This window comes from Tyto alba, unplaced genomic scaffold (genome assembly GCF_018691265.1).
Source record: "Tyto alba isolate M040663 unplaced genomic scaffold, T.alba_DEE_v4.0 Super-Scaffold_3, whole genome shotgun sequence".
In the NCBI taxonomy this organism is placed as follows: Eukaryota; Metazoa; Chordata; class Aves; order Strigiformes; family Tytonidae; genus Tyto; species Tyto alba.
In genome coordinates this window covers 4,793,020-4,818,667 of record NW_024881304.1, presented here as the reverse complement: position 1 = coordinate 4,818,667, position 25,648 = coordinate 4,793,020, and the positions used below count along the sequence as shown (strand labels likewise).

Genomic DNA, 25,648 nt, shown 5'->3' with positions numbered 1-25,648 from the left:
CCTCCCCCCTCCCCCCCCCGAATTATCTACCAAAACAGGCACTCAGAAGTCAGCTTATTCCTCCATTCTCTTAGAAATCAGTAAATGAGAGCATGGCAGCCAGTTAAAATTTATGCTCAGTAAAGGTACACATCAGAATGTAGCTATTCCAATAGCTGGCCTTTTTAATAAAGGCTATCTACGGCATTGTGTTACATGCTTATTTGTCCTGCAAAAATTTCCCCTAGGAGCTAACTGGAAAACATTAAGCTAATTTGTGAATAAAACAGCACTATAGTAAAGCATTTTGGACAGAGTAGTGAAATACTAATGTACTGCATCAAATTTAAACAAAAAGTCATTATATCTTTGCATTTGCCTGAAACCTACTTTTACTGAGTTACAAATGTTTCACAATAGATGAAGTGCATCAAATTTGGAAACCTTTTATGATGATTATTTTTTAAGTATTTTATAGTAAAGTTGTCTCTGACTTTGGAAAACTAAGTAGAAGGAAACATCTAGCTGGGTAGGAAAGAAAGAATCACTAGTCTGGTTAGGCAGGAACTTGTTCAAATTCCCGAAATGTGCCACTTGCTTTCATTCAAGGAGACCACTAATCTGGGATGTGGAAATGGGACAGGAATTGCTACACACAGGCAGGAAGCCTAAAGCCATGTTAAGGATGGATTTCTGTACAGTTTTCAAAGATATGCAAAGTTTCAGCACTAATTTCTTGTTATTTTGTGTGGTATTCTGGTTATATTGTGTGGTTGAATTATTTAATTGATTTTATTACTGACAAGACTTAATAGTACCTCCTGGAGCACACTGTGATCTGCAGAAATGTGAAGACCAAGCCATTAATTTTGGTATTAAAAACCGCACTTGATCTCAGGACCAATGACATTTAGCCAACAGACACTACAGAGCTAAAATTCCTGAGGAAAGTGAGTGAAATAATGGAGCTACAACAGTATAAAAAATATGAACATACTAAATAAAACTTATTATATTGTTGATATTCTACTGAGTATAAAAGACATATTATCGTTTGTGTATTACCTTGTATTTTGGAATTGTTTTCAAAAGTTCTTTAACTGGAACATCTGTGCCAACTACTCCCAGAAGAATCCCCTTAGATCTCTGAAAAGAACAATAAAAAATGCACTCAGAACCACAATAACCGAACATTCTCACCACTCATTTCACATTGCAGCTACTCTGCAGAAGTGAATAGCTAACAGACAAATTATTTAAAAAGTGGGGAAAGCAGACAGTGGTATAATTCGTCTAATCAAATAGTCACTTAATCAATAATATTGTTCCTTTTATACTTTTTGAATTAAATACTTTGAAATACTTTTTGAATTAAACACTACTGTTAAACACATTACTCTTTTTTTTCCCAATTTCTCCTGCCACTTGATAAGCAAAAGATTAAGCATTAAGGGGAAAGCACATGTAATTTTCTTTAATAACTTTTAAAATTAGTAAATATAAACAGATATATACATAACATGCATATGCCTGATTAATTCTGATTCTATGAAATAGAAGAACAATGGTGCAAAGAATAAAAGAATATAGATTATTTGCTGAAAAAAGGTAATATAGCAGTAGGAAAACCCTAAGGCCTAGGGTCATCTGAGATTTTCTCCTAGACATAGGGTTTTATTATTTTACCATGGTTTCTAGAGTAAAGTAATTTGGTATAATTTGTTCACATTTTTATGCCAATAAAAGGATACTAACTGCAGACAAAATAAGAAGGTAACAAAAATTTTTAGGAGTAGGCTAAAATCTTATTAGGTCCCTGAAAGCAACTTCACTGCAGTCATTCCATTATCACATGACAGAAATAGTCTGAATACTTACAGTCTCATTTTGCTTACTAAATACTGGCATGGCAACAGTTGTCATCAACACCAATCCCTGATCATCAGCAAGCTATATTTGAAAAAGAAATATTATCTCTAAGAACTAAGGAACAATTACAGACACGTGATTGCATTTTTCATTTACATTCTCTTCATTTTAAATGAGATAAAACAATTTGTCTAAATGCTGCTTATGTAGTTAGACTTGCAGTCAGTGCAGCCCAGCCCAGCACTGGTCCCACCTCAACTGTACCAGCTCTGCCCACCCCACCATCTGCACTGGCAGGAAAGATGCCTCATCTTCATTCCTACTGCAGTCTCCCATGAGAGATACGAAGGGGCTGAAATGTGGATTGTGGAAGCAGCATGTGCAGTAGCAAAGCAGCCGGAGCTCTGTTCTACATCTTTCCCAGTGTCAGCTCTGCCAACATTGCCTCAGGCTGTTTTCTCCCAGCAAGGAACAAGAGGTCATGAGTTGCATGCACTTTGTTCTGGTCCGGCCTGAGATCTCATCAGCTAACACAGCAGCAGAAAGGATGACAGCCAGTTAGGATCCCAAGAGCAACTCCACTCCATCCGGTTTCAGTTTGCTGGACAAAGAGGTGGCATGAGGCATTAGCTGATTCTGCACATCAGGTTTCAACATATTTCTTCAATTTAGGGAGAAAACAGATCTCCTGACCTTGGTTCCATTCAAGAGGAACATGTAGAATGCTTATCATTGGCCACAGGAGAGTGACATTGCTCAGACTATCATCTCTTCACACCCTTTGGCCAGCCTACATCTTTGCCATAAGGCAAAGGCTAACTGTGATGCTCAAGACAAGCACTGCTCTGTGTGCCTGTAGGTCTTCACCGCCTACATATGCAAGACAACTCAAGCAGGAAGTTGAGAGTTACTGTTAAACTCTCTGCCCCTATAATTTCAGAAGATGTTTAAACTCGGAGGCTTATCCAGCGTTTAAAAGCATGACATACCCAGTTATAATCACAACTGGAAATTCCGTAGAACATAATTAAAGTCTGATTTGTTGCATCTGTGTTTAGCCAAATGGACAAGGCAATAGAGATGATCTTGCTGAGAAATACTGTAGGTGACAGTTGTGCTCAATTGCAGCTGTGATAGTCTGCTACCCCTCCATCAAGGTCACATTTTCTCTACTGAGGCAGTATTTTTAATGTAATTTTTTGAGTATTGCTGCAATTTTGATTTTCTGTTAACAAAACCTGTGTTATTAATGAAGCAACAGCTATCACTCCCCAGATTTTCAGAACATGTCATATATTATGACCAAGGTATTTTATGAAGCATCTTTCACATTAACAAATCAGACAAATAAAATCTAGAACATTACATGTCTTGCAGCTCCCAATCTGCCTCAGGAGCGTTTCAGTTTCCCAAACAAGTATATTTCCTGAAGCATAGCACTATCTCATGGTGAGGAGGAATGTTTGCAGACATCAGACAGGAACACAAATGGGGTTTAGAATCAAGAAGAATTTATATCTGATAAGGAATCGATAGTGACATGATGTGGGACCAACTTATGATCATATTTGCTATTTTTTTTTTGTTTTGTTTTCCTTTATAATACGAAGAGATATTTCCAGCCCTGATACAATCTTTGATCTATTAAGCATTTAAAATTATTAAACAAAACAAAGCAGTCAACAAAAAAACTAAAACCAACAATACAGCAAAACACTGGGAGTTCAGAGTTTGCCCCTGAAAGTCGAATGCGGCTGAACTAGCATAAGAATTTACTCTCCTTGGCCAGAGTAATACAGTCAAGCACGCTGACATGATTTGTATGGAGAAGAGCCTTCTGTGGTATGACAGTCAATATTCCCAAACACGTGTACACCAGGAAGTGAAAAAGCAGTCTGCTCATAATGGGGTGACATCTTGGAGCGTTTAGAGATTTTATATGATTGCCCAGGATTGTTATTCTCTGACATTATCTATTTGTCAAGTATCAGTATGGTATTATTTAACAAGTCCACTCTCTCTCAAGAGATTACTAGGAACAATTTATTGGATAGGATGCCAGCCAAGTGACTGTCAGTAAAGTTTTAGGGTGTTTGAAATTCTTTAAATGGAGGAAAAAAACAGACTGGTGTTCCTGGGAAATTCTGAGAGAACAGGTCATTAACCCTAAAAACTAACTATGGAAGCGTGCAGGGAATGATTGCCCTGTAATTATGATATCTATAAGTACCACCAAGGATTGGCTGCTGCAATCATTTCTATAGAAGTGTAATCTTGTAGTCCAGCCTGTTTAGGTTTTTGTTTGTTTGGCAGATGAAGAGGTTGTTGGCCACTTCCATAAGTGGAGTCAGCAAATAACTGGATGATAGATGACTCGTATTTGTGATGTTTCACTGAATCACCAACTCAATCTGCAGTATTTTCTTCACAAAAATTGTTAGATTGTGAGGAGTTATCTGCTGGGGAGGAGAACATCTTTATTCCCTGGGCAATGACATTTTGGCAGAAATACTTTGAAATAGTAGAATGTTAGCCACTGGGTATTTCTGCTAAGACAATTAATGCTAGAGTCCATTAATAAATTGCAAAGGAAGCAATGATCTAGGTATTTTGCATTGTTGCTTTGCAAGTCTGACAATTTCTTATATGTAGCAGAACTCTGTAACAGCTCATGCAAGTGTTTGAAAAATGCAGTGGTTCTGAGAAAAAAAAAAATACGTGCTCTAATCTCTGATAAAACTTCAGTTTATATTAGTTACATTCAGAATGAACATGTATCACTGATATCCTCAGGACTGGCTAGGTTTTTTTTTTAATCATCAACAAATACTTAATTAGAAGTTAACGCTTAATGGAAAATATTAAACATCACAAACTCAGAAAAACAAAATCAATATATAATGATAAAGCCTCTGAATGACTGTACTAAACAGTTCAGGTTATTGTGTAATTAGTAATAAACTCTTTGGTTACTCCATTATTATTTGTTTTTCCCAGAAAGAAAATGTAGACAATCCTTATGATTCCCAAACTCATCAACAGGACATCACAAAGTCATAGGCTCAGAAAAGAATTAAGTAGGCATGTAAAAAATAAAATTCTGTAGTCAAATATTTCTTACAGGAAATACCTTGAAGAATGATTATTTATTTATTTTTTTGTAATAAGAAGAAAATGCATGTTTCTATGCAGGCAACAAATAACTTGGTTACACACAGAATCAGGGGTTTTTTTAGTGTTATTGGCAAACGCAGAGAATGCTATTTATCCTAATATAATGCAACAATGTCACCAGGTGGATGGTTACTAGTTACATACAGTGAAGGGTCCTTGGGAATGACTAAAACATGAAGCACCATGAATTTAATCTCAATCTTTACATAGGCTGTACCTTATCCAATTTTGTCCTTCCAGTCTCCTAGAAGTAACTAATATGAGTAACTAATAGTAATAGTTACTGCCATTTTTACAAAGGTATGCTTTATGTGGCATAATAATTGCCCTCAGTCTGATGATTCAAAATTGTTTAAAGCTACATTCTAAGCTTACTTTGTTTATCCTTACCAACCCCCACATATTCTAGGGGGTGGCAGGGTTCATGGGAAACAAAGGGTAACGTTTGACAAAAATATATTCACACAATATTATATTTGTTATGTGTTTCTGCTGAAACAAAATGTTGCTGGCAGACCAATTGTGTTCACAAATAAGAATTAATTTGGACCAAGTTCACCTAAATGTTGGAATCTCATCTAAATATAGATACGCAGAGCCACTAATAACTTTCAATTCCTACAACACTGTTCTGAATTCTTGTTCAGTTCTCAAAGAAAACCCTCTATTTCTTTTCTTGCCCTCTACTACTACACTTTTTCTCCCAAAGTTTAATAATGTCTTTTTACGTGTCAGTCTAAGTATTAGCAAATCAAGCTCCTTTCTATTTCTTCAGCCTTTATAACCCTGGTAAGTATCCAAGCTTATTCTTTACCTGGGGCACCATATTAGTTAACAAACATAGGCTCTGACTGACATTAAAGTCCTGTCTCTTAGTATTTAGCAGCATATCAGTTACTGCATTTTTATTTCCTTCAAGTGGTTACATAATATCAAGAAAAAAATAAGGAAACAAAAGCTGCTTCATCCCCAACCCTTCAGGAAAATAAAAATTCCACTGGCAAGCTCCAACACTTGAGGCTACCAACAGATGTGAACTAAGGAAAAGGTATGTGCTTTGAAGTGCTTTTCAAAACATTTTATTGCACAGTATTTTTTGCTATAAAATTAAACAATATAAGAAGCAGCATTCAAATATATCTAAACACTTCCCAGATTCAGTACAACATCCTGCAGGGTATAAGATGGAACCAAATAAAAGTTGGTGGAATAGTACAAAAATGCTCTCAAAAATAGTTTTGTTGAATATTGCTGCCATTTCCTATGGATTACATTTTCAAAGATGCTTCAGGAAGTTTAGTTTCCAAATACCACTGATATCTACCAGGACTTGGGCGTCTAATTTCATTAGGCCTCTGAATATTCTAGACAGCTATTGTTGTTGCCTTTTCATGAATACTGGCAAAATATAACCATAAAGTAATCACTGAACAACAGTTTAACAGTTTTAGGCCAGTGATGGTATCTGTGCACTTAGAATTTTTTTCTACCTAAACGTATCTGCGTAGACAAGCTTGTTAAGGTCCCCTGCAATTTTTGAAGTACTTTCTGGTTTCAGAAGCAGATGTGAATTCCAGTTTCTTCAAATTCTTGGTTTTGGATTAGTGAAAACAGAAGGAAACTAACATAAGTAAAAGATAAGAATTCAAGAGCAATGCTTAAGGCACTGTCAGATACTTCAGTCAGCAAATTAAAATTAGTCAAATTAAAATTAAATGAGACAACAAATATAAGGGTCCAAAAATTTTGCAGAGAAAAATAAAAATGGAAAAACATGCAATAAATTACTCATTACTTTTAAAAAAGGTATTACAGGAATCAAAGTCACTTTCTTAGAGAGTAATTCCTTAAAAAAGGCAAATGGGGCCAGACCTGTATTATTTATTTGTATTCATAGAATAAATATTTATTACATTCACATCTACTTTCCTATACTTATCTAGATGTGTATTTACCTTAAATGTCTGACATCAGCAAACCTCCACTCTTGCAAGGTTATCTTCATGCTAAACAATACAGAGCTCTGATTATATGCATTATGGCACTAAGTGCCTGTCCTTTCAGATTTGCCTTGCTCTGCTAGCCTTTTTTTTCCCCCATAGAGTATCAAGAAGTTCCTTCTTTTTCCAAAAGCCAGATTAGCATGTTTATGTGACCTTTGTGCATTTCAAAACAAAACCCTAAATTTACCTTATCACAGGAATTCTGCAAAGACATTTTATTCAAGAAACTCTTTATCCTTACAAATATCAGAATGCTTTATTTTGAAAGCATAGAATGTGATATGGGGAAGTAGTCTGCCCCATAAAACACAGTGGTCACTGTTCAGGGGAAAAAAAAAAAAAATTACGTAAAGTTTCTTGTGGCAAAAGCACACTACGAACTGGAACCCCTGAACCCAGGCAAACCATGTATACACAGGCAGAGTTCCTTTGCAGTAAGATACTTTTTCATATTCAAGTTTCTCCTCTGAATACCAGAAAAAAGGACTCCTCCCTATGCTGAATGAGCATCTCTTTTTCAGTACTGCCAGTGTACAATTAAGTTTTCATATTGCAGCAGCTGTTGTTCCACCAGCCATTTCAAAAATTCTTCTATTTTCTACCTTTCTGCTGAGCTGCTATGTCTGATTTTGTTCTGCATTTGAATACATTACAAATTTTATCTTCTGCTAAGAATATCAACTCATAATAACATAATTCCCTCTAGAGTTTATTAATAAACCAAAAGCAATGAAACAAACCTCAATTTAATTTCCTGAGTTTAGCTTCTACTCAAGATCTTCATTAATTAATTTCCTTCTTGCCTTTAGCAAAAGGTATTCCCATCTCTTTTACATCATGAGTTAACCTAGTAGACCTCTTCTGTCAGGTGATTCTGGGAATATTTAAGCAGACTCTGCCACCATTTAAGCAGAACCACTGTTACAAGAAAATTACAAAGGCAACATTAGCCTCAGAGAGCTATGAAATGCCAGTGATTTGACAGTGCCTGACTGGATATTGAACCTACAAAAATGTCAAATTGGTGCAATATGAATTCATGGGAATACAGTTCAATGAAATATTAAATGTGTGTGTATTCATGCATATGGGTATATACGCTTATGGGAAACTACTGAACTGTACAGCCCCTCAGATGTTTCCTGTTCCTTCAAGTCTGGAAAGATATCCTCACATAAACACAAGTAGTTTAACTGTTATTATTGCTATAGCGCTCTAAAACATGGAATTACAATGGTAGAGTAAAAATACATGTATTTCCCTGCTTGAGTTCAGATCATTTGAAGTTTGGATGAATTATGCTATGAAATATTCATTTTTCAACATGTTCATCTAATAGTATTGCAAAAAAAGTTAAGTTCTTGTAGTTTCTCCAACTTGCACCAGTATGTTTTGTCTCAGAATTACTAGGCATTTGCATGATGTTGGCAAGAAAAACTAAAACTAGACCCCCAAAGAAAAACACAGAGTTTTCAACTAGATCCCAGGATTTTCTAAGTTATCATCTACAGTCTGAAATGATGAATGAAAGAGAAAGCATTAGCAGTTTGCCCCAGAAAGTTGCTCTATTGAAAAGACTCAGTGGTAACACTTTTAGGCAGGAATCTATACAAGGGCCACGGACACACCATTTGATGAAATGTTTAGCAAACAATAACAAACCTTTAAAAATCATCTCAAGAATGAGGAAAAATGCATTCCCAGGCTAAACAACTCTTGGCTGTTTAAAATAAAGAAACAGAACTTACTCTCTGAGAAAGTCACAGATCTGTAATGCCTAGCAGTAATAGTTTCACAATTGGAGAATACTCTTTTTAGAAATAGATTTAACTGCAACAGTTTTCCCTTTAACTCCCTGTACAGGGTTACTCCCCTTAGAAAAACCCCAAATAAATCTCCGGAAACAACAAACAAACAAGCATCCACTTACTCCTCACATGAAGCATATAAACTAAAGAGAGTTTAGCCTCACATCTAGCACTAACATCCATCTCCCAGACAAAGATTAAGGTAGGCTCCGGAATTACTCCAGAAACACATATACAGGGAAAGAATATTAATTTCCTTAGGTGTTTCCATTACAGCAATAGAAATTTGAGAAGGATCCCTGAAACATTTTCCTTAGGAGTGTATAGAGAAGAAGAGTTACAGCAGGTTGTCCGGAATTTCTGACAGAGTTAGTAGTGTCTGTATCTATTACAGCGTGATACAATGTTATTCTTGGATACATATTTTGTGCAGTGATTATAATTAAGCTGGGCTCTGCCAGCAACAGACCAGTGGATGGCTTCTGACATGGAAGAAGGAGTAAGGACAGTAACAAAGTCCATATCCTTTTTTAGATGCTAGTCCTGATTTTTTCATGGAGAATATGCAATATTGTTTCACCTTAGCTGGCTATGGAGTGGTATTTTTATATTTTGTTAAATATATACATTCCCCCCCAAATAAACAATATACTAATTAATTTAAATAAAAGGCAATTCTACTTTTTGTTGGTAAATTCTGAGCTATGATAAGTCACAGAAAGGAAACAAATTTTCAGATCTAAAACTCATATTTTTCCCCATGTCTTTCAGAGTTTAGACTTTGTGTTTTAAACAACCACAACTTGTGCCAGGGTTTCTACAATTTTTTCACCATGTTAAAAATATATTAACCCAAGAAAATTTTAGATCTGAAACCTCAAAATATCTTGTTTGTTTGTTTGTTTTAATACAGATTATGTCTATGATATATATCAGGAAATCCTAGCAGGACCGTTCAGCTCAGCTCAACAATTAACTTCCATAGTACTAATTCTATCCATTCTTCATTTCCCAATTTAAACAATGCCTAGCAAAACAGAGTAAGAAATTCTTTTACATTATCTTTTTTGTTGCTTGACATATTCCTCATTTTTGCATTTACACTGGACTGTAATAACTGCAGTGCATTTCCACAGAACAGGGTATCTGTTGCAGCAAACAGTGTCAAGCAAAATCTGATTCATGTAAACTATCAAGTAACCACAACAAATGTCCAAATTTTTTCATAGACAAATCTCTAGCCCAATAATATTCCTTTGAATTCTAATCACTCTGGATCTACAGTGTTCCTAGTAGATTTTTCACCATCCCACAACAGGAACTTTCATTCACAATATTTAATTAAATTACCAACAGGTTGAAATGCAGAAAAGGTCCATAGGCCGTTACATCTAGAGGTCAGAGCTTAAAGTTGGAGTTAACATTCTGAATCCAAAAATGAAGCAAGGTTAGTAGATATGATGAGGCTAAAGAGGCACTTGAGTAACTGTCTGTGGAGAGCTGTACAGCTGTGCTGACATAGGAACCTTTGGTCTGCAGACCTGGAAGGAAATAGGACTTAAGGGACTCGAGTGAGGAAATGGGTCAAAGTGAAGGTCTGCTGGCATAGCCTATACAGCCTTGTGAAAAAAAAAAACAATCGAAAAGGAGGGAGAAAACACTCTTATATTCAGAGAGACTGAAAGTGGGGTGAAACTGTGGGGCATGGGAACACTGCAAACCCTCTGACAAGGTACTAGTGTTTAAAATGCTTGCCTCAAGGCTGCTGCTGAAACTTTAACCACAGCAGACAGCAGTTCCGTAGGGGTGCATCTGAAGTATGAGGTTCATGCTGAAGCTTTTGTTTTTTCTTCACTACCTTGTTATAGCTCTGCCACTGTCCCAGCTCACCCCCTTTCTTCCTTTCCCCACCCTTCATAGACTTGCTTCAAGAGGTGTTTTCTTCTGTGACTATTGTGCTTTTACATGCAGAGTAGAGTCATGAGACGGGCTGGAAGCAAAAGAAAACTGGAATTTGATCATTTAGTTATGTTTTATATAGACTACAAGAATAAGGAATAGCTATTATTTTGCCTTAGATTCCAATTATGACCTGAGACAATATAGGAACCTGAGTGAGTGTATTAGGTTAGAGAGACATTTCCATGTCTACCACACAGAAATGAAACAGCAAAATAACCTCATATTATAAAATAGTTACTTAAAGTTTGCGAATTAGTGACACAAAAATGTTATTAAAAGTTAGCTTGCTTGTTGAGGAGAGTGAGAGAGAAATTTGGAAACCAAGACTGCAGTTAACATGTAGGTGAAAATTTTAATGCAGTTTTCTGAATGGATCACTTGACTTTATATACATTATGAAAGTTAAAGACAATAGCCTCTCGTCAGCAGGAAACAGATCCAAAGGAGTGTTAAATCAGGGTCAAAATGTTTACTTCATTATTATTTTGTACTTCATTAGATTCAATTTAACACCTATAATTTTATAAAAATGCTAAAATTGCTAGTCATGCACTTCAGTGAAATAGAGGCTTCACAAATTTTCTGTTTTCTATTCCCAGTGACAGTTAATTCAACACTTCAAAGTATAAAAAGGTAAATGATGTGGGGAATGATGAATGATGCTCCCAAATGGCTGAAATATGATAGCATCAAGATAAAAGGAGGGCAAAGCACTACTTACAGAAGTTAAGGAATAACACCGAAAGAGAGAAGAAAGCTGTCAGGAATTTTTGGGCAACAAATCATCAAAGCATTTCTATACGGAGGAAATGCAATTCTATTCATGAGAGAATCATTAAAAAAAATCTTTCCTAAATGTTCCTAAACACAACTATCTGCTTCTGATTTGTGTGCCTAATTTATTCACTTCTACCTCTTGACACAAGCTAAGTAGAACAAAACATCACAGCAGGAGTAGGACAACAGATTTTGAATCCTGCTGTGTTTGCTAAAGAAAACAAGTGAAGCTTTCCTACTAGGAAACAAAACACCTTTTTGAGCTATTAAGGAAAAATAGCTTTTGCTCGTTGATGGATACCAAAGCTGTTTTTAAAAAGTGTTTCAAAGATAAAGGTCATTTGGGAAGCCAAACTGAAAAAGTCTGAAAATTGGCAAATTTGAGTTATTAGTTTGTTTTATTACTATTTTCACAGCCCAGTGGGATGGTTACCTAAAAACATGCAGAAAAGCAACATAGGGGACATATGAAATTCACACAAATTTGTTCCATTTGTCTGGATAATGACTCTTTCTTTTAGATACATTAGCTCTTCCTAGACATATTTTCTTCTGAAAGCTGCATAACCATATTAAGTCAGCATCTCTATCACCTGAAATTATGGTGGGATTTTTTTTTTTTTTTTATTTTGTGCTATTTTCTATTTTAAGCATAGGGCATATCACAAAGATCTTTTAAAGACATATATCATGGTGCAACAGACATCCACCTTAAACTCCTTGTACTTCATTTCACCTGCACTCCAATTCTGAATTAGGAACAATTTGATTTAGAGGAGATAACATAACAGTAACATTTTTAAATTGTTATTTAACTAATGTAGACAGTTGAGAACCTACAGGTTTTCAAAATCAATAGCTAATCACCATGGAACATTGACTAAACACAGACTGTAGCCAGCGTTTCACATAAAAGACAACACATTTCATCAAGATGACCAAGTATTTCTAACAGATATAAAATAGTAAAAGTAAACTTGGAATGCCACATTTTTCTTTCAGATCACTCAAAGATTAAAGTGAACATGTTTAGAGAGACATGGCTGTTTGAAATGTTTATAGAGAAAACATTTGCAAGATGATACATAGATTCCAACAAAAATACAGTTCAGCCACCATATGGCAAAACATGTATACTAGTGACTAAGTCATTCAATAAGGTATGCATCAGCCCTGTGCTGCTTCCCTTCACCCTGCAGATAGCAAGAGATTCTCTTGCTATGAAAAGATTTACTTCTTACCTGAAGTTATCAAAAGACCTTGTGGATTACTTGTATCTGCCCTCCCTCCCCATCCCATTCCTTCTTTCCCACCCCTCTCCTCTTTCTCTGCATGAAAGTAGTATACAGTCAAGTAGACATTATGCATGCATATACAAAATATAGGGCTTTAGTTCTGCATTAGTTTGCTCAAGGGGTAAACACATTGAAAATTAGCACTTTTGACCTTCCATGAAAACTGTGTGCTTTCTTGCTAACCTCGAATTTGAGTAATTTGTACCAAAACATTATTTATTAGCTCAGAATTGTGGACATCAAAATGTATAATACCATTTGCTAAACAGCCTGACTGGTTATATTATTCTGCACCAGCATATTATAACCTCACTCTATAACTCTTCTTTCTGAAAACTGTTAAAAGAAGCATTTGGAATAAACATTTAGACAAGCAGGTGAACATGAAAAAGCCAAAGTTAGCACGTCTAGCCAGTCTTTTAGTCCTTCTACTTTTTGAGTAAACTGTAAACAAAAGATTACTTTAAGCCATCTATTTCCAGAAGGAAAAAAAAAAAAAAAAAAAAAAGTAACAATTTTTGTTACCATGTCACATTTGGTAGGCTCTGCAACTATCAAAACACAAGAACAAACTATGGACATAGCTCAGCGTCACAAAATAGCATATTACCTGCAGATTTGAAATAGAGTTTTCTGAGCTCCATGAGCAAGGAAATTTCAAATATACGTAGCATCCTAAAAATAAAAGCTCCCACATTCATACTTCTTGCTTTTTAAACTAAAAAGTGGATAAGATTCATTAAGTAACCATTTTAAAGTTTGAGTTACATGGATGCCCTCACCATTCTGCAAAAGCTGTTCACTGAAGATCATTTTATTATTTTTCATTAAAAACTGAATGTTTCATTAAAAACTGAACTTCGATCATCATCCAAGACTGTTACTTACAGTGATGTTTAACTGATTGCTATGATGTTACCTATTAAAAGTGCTTTACCTAGAACTATAAGAATGACTTGAATGAGTATTGCAGTTTCCCAGTATATTCCATTCTTATTTTAATATTTTTTTACCACAAACCAACATCTAGATTTTCTATTTTCCAGAAGCTTTCATTATATTTGTGAAATATACAAGGATGATGCAACAGACACCAAGCAATTATTCAAGTTTGCCACAGTCATTGTGCTATCACGATGTTCAGCAGTGACTCTGGTAACATACCATATCAATGACGAAGTTGTTTAAAGGCAAGAGCATATTATATGAAAGTTGTATACAACCTATTAGACAAGTCAAATGTTGGATGTATTCAGAGGTGTGTTGATAGATACAGTGGGGAGCAGTGAAAGGGTACCAGCAATAGCAGGGTTTCTGCAGTCTCTACGATAGAGAAATGATCCAGAGATGTTTCACATGGAGTAATGGGGTGATTTTTTGAATCTTTACTATTATTTTAAATTGTTTATAAAATAGCCTTCGTGTTTTAAAGTTGTAGGCTACTATATACCTCTCATGTTGCAATAGCTCATGTTTGAAGAGCTGCTCTCAGCAAGTACCTTAGTTGGCCTTGATGTCAGCTAGCCTTCTTGCTGCTCCACTCCAGAGCCTCCATCACAGTGAACTGTTTCACTGATCACTACTGTACCATACTCACAACACCATGGAAATATGAAGGACTGGTGACTACTTTGAATGACTAAGATTTGATTAAAATATTTTACCTTTTGAGCCTGAGGGAGCTGGAAAACAACAAAACAGAACAAGCAATCATTATACATTAAATTAATTTGAACAGCTACTTTAGCTGTGTATTCATAAAATCACAAACATAATATAGAACAAAGTATAAAGGAAAGAAACTAGAGAAACTAGGTTTACATTGCCAATTGATTCAAATTATTGAGGGCTTATTAACTTAGTTTATTATTTGACAGCTTCTCTACTAGGTATCACAAAAGCAACATGCAATTTGTTAAATACCATGATACTAAGAGGACTGTTTTCTCATCAGATATGGTATCACACTTGAACAGTGAAGTAGTTCCATCTCCCTGTACACAAATATAATTCAACATAAACATAGCTTTAGTTTTAAAACCAGCCATTCTTGGTTTGAAAGCATCTAAACCTACACTTATTATGAATTAAATTGACATTAAGAGTGGTTTATCTTATTAAAGTAGAAGGTTGTATTCTCTATGAAAGAGGAAGGAAAAACAAAATGGTAAGAGAAAGTTGGTGACTGCTTATGCAAACATATGATCATATATGCAAAATATACAATAATGTATGCATAGAACATTTATGTACTGTAAACACAAGTATGATTGTATGTACATATATGCAAATAAAAGGTAGGTGTTTATGTACATATGCATATTCATATCACACGGATGTTCTTAGACAAGATTAGCCATACCTGGTTGTATGCACAGCATTTACTGTAAGCAACAATTCATGTAAAAAGGCATGGAGAGCAGGCAGTAGACTCCATTACATATAAAATACCATATTTATTAAGAGTTGGAAAATGGGTTCTGTTTTCACTTTAGGAAAAAGAAAACCCATTGTAGGTAACAAAGAGGAACTCAGAAAAGTAAACAATTCTAAGCACAATACAGTTTTCCCTTCTTCTGAATTATTTTCTTTCATACTCATAGAGAAATTTGCCATACACAGAAATTTAGCCTTGTGCTAAATTCCTCCTTCTCAGAAAATTTATTTTTCCAGAACAAATTGCTTCTTTACAGGCATCAGCTGAACACATGAACAGGCAGTTGAATCAATACCAAATGCAAAAAGACCTTCAAGATCTCTAGCGAGCTTCTGACAGACCTTTTGTCCTGTCTCTGAATTAAAACAGATAGAAAAAACAGCTTCCATATAGTACTCTGCTAAAAGCTAATGTCCGCATTAGTATGTGCCATGCAAGAAGATTGTCACATGATCTCTAATTCACAAATAACTGAAAGCAACCAGCCACAATTTATCTGTTTTCACAATATAAAATGTAACAAAATCCATGGCAGGGAGAATTGCTGCAAGTAAAATTCTTTCATCCTAAAACTTGAATGATCCAATAGCAAAATACGAGCCATGACCACATTAAAGTATGACCTATATGTGTTTCTTTAAAAGCCCGTTCTTTAAATAATTGATTATATACAACAGTATACAAGGGCTGCTGAAGAAATTGCAGATCCCCAATGAACTGTAAATACATGAGGTAAATCCCATATTAACAAGTTAGAGCACTACTTAGAGCAGTTTAAAGCTTTTCTGAACATTTGCATACTTATTAGTATTCAACTTGGTTAACTACTTTGATAAGTGGAAGCTTTTTCTTTTTTTCATTCAAACAAGGGAAAGTTGAAATATGAATTTTTTAACGTCCTACTCTAGCACTGAAACTGGTTTTCTTTCTAACAGGGATTTTTTGTTGTTGGTAAGTTTTTTTGGTTTTGTTTTTGTTTTAATGCTACATTCTTGCTAAATATATGTAAAATTTACAGACATCCTTTCATTAATATCTCAGATAAAGACAGGTGCAGTAAAGAACGATGTCCACATTTCCACCTCTCGAATAAATACTAAAGAACACTACAGTTTTCCCAAGCACACTACATGTAGCAAACTCATATGTTTTCATAATGAACTAATTTTTATGTCATATTCTACAAAACAGTACTTCAAGTTCAGTCAAGGCATCCAAGGCAACATATGCGATGTTAAGTACAGAAGTATCATTGCAGAAATCCTTACTTCCACATAAAATTCAAACTAAATTAGAAATATAGTCCACATACAGTGGAGACAGGTTCAAGGAAGGGGCCGGGGTGGGGGGAAGTTATAGGGGAGAACATTCAAAATCTGAACAAACACAGAAACCCAAAACACAAACGCACACAGAACACAGTCCGCTATTGGGACTTTACATTTAAGTTGAATCCCTATATAAATATTAGTACTGTTTGATATAAATTTTATTACTTGCTTTCAGAACTTGAGATTACTCCTATTTAAGCATATCCCTTCAGATACATATGGTAGGTCAGGTTTTGCCATGTGAGGGAATTAAAATCAGATGGAATGCAAGTGAGTATTTCCTATTAATAACTGCCAAACAAACTAGATGTTATACATTTTTGTATATGAAACTATCCTTACCGCTTTTACTGAGATTACTTTCAAGAGCACATTAAAAAAAGTTTCCGAATCAGAGTTCCACACTATCTGTTGCTGAATTCAGTTTGTCAATCCCATTTATAAAACCCCTTTTATAAATGTCAATCCCTTTTATAAAATCAAAAATATTTCCTTGCTCTGAAATATTAGCAGTCAAAGCCTTGATTAGGAATAATAGGGTCAACAGATGAGATTTACATTCCATTATGCCTTTTCCTGGGCTGGAATTCTTGTTGCTTTTCACCTAAACTTCAAAATCCAGGTTCACAGGTTTTTACTTAAAAAAATCTGTCTCTGTTACAGCCAGACAAATCATTCTGTTGCTGATTTGAAACTTGGCTGTTAGAAGATCCTATATGTCAGCAATTCAGTTTAATATTAGCTATAAAATCCTTTGAAATAAACTATGGAGGTTTGTCTAATATCACCCCTTCTGGGAGGCCATAGGAAACAAATAATTTTCCTAACAATAACAGTAATAGTTCTCTGGTCTGAACCTTTATTGCACAGTCTGTCTCTGTGTAAAACCCAGCGGGTACCTCTGATTCCTGTGGTTTGATATATACACTGCCAGGAGGCAGTTCTGCAGTAAACTGTGATCTTTCCCTGGCCCTCAAAAAGCACTGCAAGCCTTTCTATTCTTGCACCTATGATAAACTATGCCATTTGGTGTCTTTATTCCATCCTACCACACTAAAGTACCTCCTGTTTTCTACTAGCGTCTCTTCCTCCTTCTGGTGATTGTCTCTAAAGAAGATACACGATAGGGCATATATCTGTTTTACTTGCTCCTAGTTTACCATCTCAGTAATACATGTTTTGTTAAAATGACTGTGGCCAAGATGCAGGGATGAAGTCTGGCCATTTGCTGTCTCCTGGTTGTTGCAGTTGGGTTAGGAGGAGCCTTCCAAAGGGAAGTGTACCTTCCTCCACAAAACTGCTTAGTAAGAAGAGGTTGTTGCAATACTGCCAGGTATGACAGGGACAGGAGCCTGCAGACCTATAAACACCAGGGGAAACCAGAGAGGATTTTCTGATTTAGGAAGGTAGACTTAGGTATCTTGATTGAACTATGTAAATTTTGCTGCAACCTAAAAAAAAGAAATGATAACAATTAGAGCATAGGGCCTTGCAAGGACACAGTGAAGAAAAGGGAGGGAGATTTGCTTTCAAACTCTTTTCTTTTCATCAATCTTTTCCAGAAAACCCAAATTTTCTTTATCAAACAAATTTTCTTATTCTATTTTGTATTGTAAAAAAAATACCCTTCAGAGACTGCAAGACCCCTGAGGTTCACATGATGCTTGATTCCAGTAAGACATGTTGAGAATTCCACCTCTAAATTCAGGACAAATTGGGGTCCTGTCACACAATGTAACACAGAGTAAATAACTGTAGGAGATTTTTCAATACTATTATTGCACACATTGTCACGCTTTCCACATTTGCAAATAATCTAGTATTGTTTTGAGCCCTTCATGGAAATGTGTTTGGTATTATCAGAAAAATTAGACACTACTAACATAGTAAAACAAACCAAGACAGTCAAAGAGTCCAAACATCAAGGATATTGCACTGTTTCTTGGATCGGGTAACTGTGAGGCCAACGTGAGTGAAGAAAACAAAACTACAGATAGATCTGAAATGCTGTCTTTAGAAGCACGAGGCATATGTTACAGGATCAGTAGTTCTGCTAAATACTCCATGCCAGACATCACAAAAGACTGTCTCTTTTCATCCTTAATAAAATAAGTTCATAAAGACTGATTTTGTAAATAACTTAATGATAATTCCAAAACAAAATAGCCATATAATTCTAAAATATTTTATAGCCATTTCAACAATTTATTCAAAACATTATGTAGCTGTATGTCCTAGATTTCCAAGAAACCAAGCCTAGAAGTCTTAAAGGAGAACTAGTTATAAAGTTATTGTTCTGTTGGATCAGAATTCAACCTTATGTTTCTTTGAATAATAGCAAAAAAAAAATCTCCTGCAAGACTAAAGTATCCTCAAGAGTTTCTTATTATATCAAAAAAACCCTATGTTTTCTATTCTTAGAGAAGTAAAAATAATACAAATCACTATTAAATTAATTTCCCATTTTCTATTTTTCTAATAATAGCATGAAATTACCTTTGTCAAAAAAAAATGTACTATTGCAATGTATTTCTGTCAAAGCATTCAAAAATAAAGAAATAACCTGTTTTACATTCACTGATCTAATTTCCACAGTCCTGTTCTGCCAAGCATTTAAATATCATCAGTCTCAGAAAAAAGCTAACAACCCTACTTACTTGATTGTTTCATAATCAGATACAATACAAATTAATAGAAATTAAGTGCAAACATGCCAGTAAATAATCAACAAGTATGAATACAGTTTTGATATTACAGCTATTTCTGTAAATAATTTCTGGGCTGCACCAAATTCAACATCTATGCATAGCTAAGTTTATGGTGGTGTGCAGTGTTCAGGCTCATCCTGTACATGTCACATACTGACTCTGAATTTGGCACTGAATGTATGTATTAAAATTTTTAGGTTTTGGAAATACACTTTCAGGAAAGATGTGAAATATTGTGGCAAGCATGTAGGTCTTTTTTATTTAACACCACAGCAAGGAGGAAGATACCATACATATCAGTAAGCTCCTCAGAAGAGAATGAAAAAAAAAAAAAAAAACAGAATACTTCGTGCATGCATGTGCCAGGTACTCTATAATACAGGTTGTTTATGGCATTACATAATATAATTAAATGTAGGGGTAGATAATGATTTATTTACATGTATAAAGAAATGTAAAGCATTTCATACATTGCTAGGCAGGCTTCCACAGCTCTTCCCAAAAATGGCAAAAACTTGGGAGAGAATAGAAAGAACATTCAAAGTCTCAATTTAAAGTCTACTTACTCACTTGCTATAAGATACAGCATTTAAATATTACAGCATTTAAATATTATGATTTTGGTGATTTTTCTTTTACAGTCTATGCACTTATTCTCCACTTCCTAGAATCATGTAAGTACTAGAGGCATCATAGATAATTATATGCACACATTGGAGAAAGAAATAAAATTCAGCCTCCTGCTGGGATGTTTCTGATGTTAAGATTTCAGTATAAATATTAAAAGAGTGACATTAACCTGTGCTTATTGGGCCAACTTCTGTAAGGAAAATGAATGTGAGTTTTCAAGGGATTCAATACCAAATTTTTCTTTGTTCACATAATTATTGTACAGTGCTACCACATATTTTGCAGTTACTACAGCACTTTAGTAAAGGACAGACTGTGCACTGTATGCAAAGTATACCAGTCAGAGGAACTGTAAATGTCGCTATGGAGAAAAGAGTCAAAAAATATAGATGAAAACTACAATTCTAGCACCCTCTGAAGATTTTACACATTTTCTAAAATACATAAATGTTTATTAATGTAAATGTCTGAATAATTTCTAATGCACTGTCTAGCAATCTTGTCTTTAAAATGAGAATCATTAGCACACAAAAAAATCTAAATATGCTCAATTTCTTAAAAAGGTTTTGAGGATGGCCTTCAAGTTATGGAAACAACTAGTTCAATAGCACTTAATCTGTGGACAACATGAACATGAGAACTAAACGTGCATAGTACATTTTCATTCCACCATAAAAAAATTTAATGCTGTTTTGTGAGACTGTAAATAAGTTTTCTCTAAAACTTGTTCTCTTGGGGAACACATAAACTCACCTTACATAAAGTCGGATAATATTTATTTTAGGGGCTGGTGGTTTTGATAGTCCTTGTTGTATCTCAGGTAGGATCTATGCACTGACTTCAAATTTCTACAAGTTCCAGCTCTCAAGTTATTGCAAATATTCCAGGTTACAAACACACAAAATGTCTAAAACTAATGAATATCTTTTGTAGTATCACTAAACATGAGCTCTACAATTGACTCTAAGAGGATGGATAAACAGATGAGCACCAGCAGCAAAGAGCTATCCTTCATGATGATTTCTAGGCTTAAACCTAGTGCCTGTATTTCACTCATTACCAAGACTTGGACTGCATAGTTATTCCGGCAGTGAATGACTTACTAGTAGGTTTTTAAAATTCATACATTGTTCAAAATGTTCCCATCTCTGAGCAGAGCTTCAGAACTAACTGCTGGGTCTAGGTGCATGTGTCCCTAAATGTTCCTGGCCCTGAAAAATATCAGAAACTTCCAAACTGTTTACATCCATATTACTATAAAAACTGAAATTGTAATACAACTTAAATGACATGATTGGTGATAATTCCCATATTTCCATTAATATAGTTAATTTAAATTTTAGTGAGATGGTAGGTTTCAGGTTTGTTTTATTTTGCTTTGATCAATGTTTGCTTTAATCAAATGTCCTTCTCTTTATATTACTGGTACAGAAGTGAACATAGCAATGTAAACAATTTGAAAGTATTATTCTACTTTCTGTTGTTACTGAGAAAATGTATAGATATGTCCACATGTGATGTTAAATTTCATTGATGATTATGTTTAACTCTATACACTAAGTTAACCTGAAAATAATAAAATGAAATTGATACCTGCCTCATTGTTATACTTTTATAAATTTTAATTTTTTTTAGTTTTATAGTACAGCAACCATACTATTAGAGAGAAAACCATTATGTTTTCTGCTGTCTCCAAAACTATTTTATTTATACTGCACATTGGATTTTTTTGCTTGTTTGTTTTGAGCTACTGTTTGGTTTTGCTTTCATATAAGTAATTGGGATGTAGTATGATTTTAATAAATTATAAAAACTGTCTGTGTCTTGAATGTGTCCCCTTTTCTTTCACCAGGCTGAGATCAAGATCAATTTAAAATTACATTATACCACCAGATCAGAGTTCAGTGCAAAGGTGAGAATATGAACTTACCTACAATAAAGTATCTACGTACAATTTTGCAGATACAGAACAGTATTGAAAATTTTTCTCTTACTTTTGTTAAAGTGTTTACTATGCAACTGTTTTTATCGCACTTGCTTTTAACATTAGTTGATTTGTTAAAGTGCCACAGTTTAGAAAGCTCATCATTTAAATCACATAAAGTTTTATTCAGAAGATGAAAAATTTTTGGAATCCCTGGGTACCAAAAAGGTGTAGGTAAGTGGATTAAGAACTGGACGTGGATTGTCAAATGATAATGTGTTTCTAGGCCCAGCACCTTTCAACTCCAATTTATAAGCAAATTTATATTGAACATTTAAATAATAGCCCTTCAAAAAGCTTTTAGACATACAGATAGAATAACCAGGGAAGCCAGAACAGGGTGCAAAACTGAACTAAGGCAGAAATTGAGAAAGAGCTTCTGATCATATCCCTATAGTTAACTGGAATATAGTGTGAGGTAAAAAAACTTCACACTATATTCCACTTAACCATGTGTTATTCAACCTTAACAGCAGTGAAGAGATTTCACACTGTGTAATATATTCTAGACAACAAACATTTTTCTCAGCCTTGCTCTTACTCACAATATCAAATAGAAAAGATATTTCTAAAACTGGACACCATTACACATAATATGACATCCAACATACTTGTAAGATTCTGGTTCTCATCTATGCCATCAAATGGCATCAAATTATATGGTTATGTTCTTTCTTCTTACGTACTCTGAATACTCTTTAGTATTTACTAGCTTTTGTACCACCTCTAGAAGAAGAGATTGTGTCATTTTAATTATTACTGATGCTAATTATTTCCAAATGAGACATTCAGAAAGACTGTTTAGGAAGGTGATAGAAAACAGCATGAGAATCCTTCCCAGAGAAATAGTTCTAGTAAGAGAAAAATAACTGCATTGTAGTAAAACAACAGCTGAAAAAAAAACCCAACCCAAACCAAACCAAACCAAAAACATACTTGTATTTAAAAAAAAAAAAAAACCCAAGAGCATGGTCTTTGTACTGTAAAGACTTGCTCTGAATTACTAGGAGAGGGAGAGAGGGAAAGGAGGAAGAGAAGGAAGGAAAAAAAAGAATCAACCAATAAGATCAGTGCATACATACAGACTCATTAATTTTTTCATCTATTCTCACATAAATGCCCTTTCACATTTGGAAAAAGAGCAAATTCTTTGACAGTCCTTCTAGAAATGAAAAATAATTTCTTAATCATAAATCCTCTTAAGAGCCAGACACACATCCTCTCTCCCACAGTAAAATCCACAGTGGCCTCAAAGCAAAACCAAACAAGAGTCTTACCCAATATCTATTAGAGTCAATGAGAATCTTGCAGTGAGTTCAGTGGGTTTTTCATCTTGCTGTATATTAAATCTTACTTGCTCTACATATCAATGTAAGACCAACATCTAAAGATAACCACTTTCTGTGGAGGAATGAAGATGTATTTGACTTAATGAATATGTAAAGCAAGCCAGATTTTCTTCTAAAATGTAGATTTGCTAGTTGTGTTTCTGATTTTTAGCATGTTACTCTGACTGTATTAAATGGGATTGCACTTCTAAAACAAATACAGTTTTCTGTAGTCTATTTTATAAACATCCAACATGCTCTGAAAAGGGAATGGCTGTAAGAATGTATGTAGTTGAATTGTACAAAACCACTCTTTTCTCCATCTTTTTTCACAGGGTACCATTTTTTTCTGTATGTCTAGAGCACTGCTCTGCCAGAAGTGCTGCCATTCCCTTATTCTCTGTCTCTCTCCCTTACTCTCAAAATCAATCCATGCAGTATTTTAGGGGTACAACTTAGAAATCTGAGAATCCTTTCTCCCTTGCTGTAGTTAGTATTCACAACCTAACAGGAGTGAAGGAATCTACCATGATGAAAGGCTTTTAGGACCTAGCTTTGAAAGTTTGTATTAAGCACAGTTCATACCAGACATTCAGTTTAACTTTGTGGAATGTGCATTTAATAAGGAAGAGTCATCTTTAGCTGGCATTTACTCTATTACATGTAAACAGCATCACTTCAAGATCAGTAGATTTTGGACTGTGAGTATGAAACACGCAATGGGGAAACAGACTGTAAATTACTTGATGTCTAGCAGTTTCCTGTAGAAGTAAACATTGTCTTATTTGCAGGGGACAGTACAGGCACAAAAGAAAACCAGACCTATTAAAAGGTTTATACGTGATTTTATGTCAAGGACACAGGGTTAACAATAAAAAGATTTGTACTCTGTATAAAACCTGCCCTGATATCAGTAGACTGACAGAACCTATTTACAATATTTAGTTCAATGTTAGTTTGCTTTCCATTATCTTTCTTTAAGCTTCTTTTTGTTGCAGTTGAGTTTTTACTTTATGATAAAAACAATGAACCTGTAATTCAAAAAGAAAAGCTTTGGCTAATACCAGGACAAAGCAAAGCACTTGCAAAACTACTGTTGAATGTTTAACACATAAACACAGAGTTAAAAATAGAGGAAAGTATGGACTGAGATCAAATGACTGAAGTTCAGCATTCAAGAACAAGACCAGAAGAATCAGGCATAGGGAAAAAATCAGCACTGAGAATCTCATCAGTAAGACTGTTACACACCATAAAAGTAATATATCTGCTTTTGATAACTAGAGGACTAAGCTGAGCTTGTAAGAACATGAATCTGTGATGCAAAAGATTCTAGGAATATCAAAGCAAAGAGAAATGGAGCCGGGCTTGGAGGAGGGGAGGTTGTAATTAACTGAACTTACTCTTTCTTACTTGCTTAGAAACAAACCTTCCAAAAATATTTTGAAATCACTTAGCTGATTCTAGAAGTCTGATGCAAAGACTGAAACCAATACAGGCCTCTAAGTGCTGGAACCAATTATCTTTTAGAATTAAAATACTGAATGTTTTTATAAAGGGAACAATCTGCTGTGTTAGTTGCCTAACAAATACAGTCATAATAATTATTAGATTTTGTTTGTTTTTTCCCATTTATCACCTGTGAACAAATAAAACTCTTGTACAAATTTTGTATTTAGCTAGCACAAAATACCTTGACAGTTATGTCAATAATCAATGGCCCAGAACTGCTCTGAGTGGAGCAGTGAGCTGGAGGGCATAATGAGATAGATACCATATGCTCATAAGGTTATTTGAGCTGATAAACAATAGGGGATTCATTTTAAAGGAAGAAAGAAGGCACAAAAGAGTTTGCACAATTTCATTTGCTGAGAAATAAAAATCCACAGATATGATAATAGATCAAGGGCACTAGAAAGCAGCAGGAAAGGCAGCTTATGCACAGCTACTAAATGAAAAGCTTCAAACGGTTTTTCAAAGGGAATCACCTTTTCTCTTATCAGTTTGCCTCTGAAAAACCGATGGAACCATCTTAAGGCACATCTGCAAAAGTTCAGATGAAGCATAAAGCAAAAGAAGAAACAAATTGCTTGTGAAAATACTTCATAAAAGCTACAGTCAGAAACCCAGAAACTGAGCTCAGATAGGTGTGTAAATATACTGTTTTGCTTTGTGAGGGAAGGAGACATACTGTGTAAACCTAGAACACAAATCTCCATAAAAATTGTGTCCAGGCTTTATATAAACATTTGAGAATCAAATATCCAACATGTATTTTGGAAATAAGTTAACAATAAGCTAAAATACTATGCTCTAGTATCATTGTGGCCATCACGTGTCTCCAAATTAGAAACATGTATGTT

At 34.8% G+C, this 25,648-nt stretch overlaps 1 protein-coding gene across 5 annotated transcripts in view; it reads right to left on the bottom strand.

Moving 5' to 3' along the window:
* CACNA2D3 (calcium voltage-gated channel auxiliary subunit alpha2delta 3) overlaps positions 1-25,648 on the bottom strand; it is a 467,172-nt gene that overhangs the window by 119,898 nt on the left and 321,626 nt on the right. For 4 of the 5 annotated variants that reach the window (XR_004405904.2, XM_042799689.1, XM_032984346.2 and 1 more), the window contains 3 exons: positions 14,532-14,549; positions 1,858-1,929; positions 1,045-1,125 (listed from right to left, as the gene is read on the bottom strand). Coding sequence is in view for 4 of the 5 variants with exons in the window: in XM_042799689.1 (XP_042655623.1) it covers positions 1,045-1,125; positions 1,858-1,929; positions 14,532-14,549 (171 nt within the window). In the remaining variant the exon portion in view is untranslated. The remainder of the gene's footprint in view (positions 1-1,044; positions 1,126-1,857; positions 1,930-14,531; positions 14,550-25,648) is intronic. The other variant, XM_032984345.2, reaches the window with a different exon arrangement.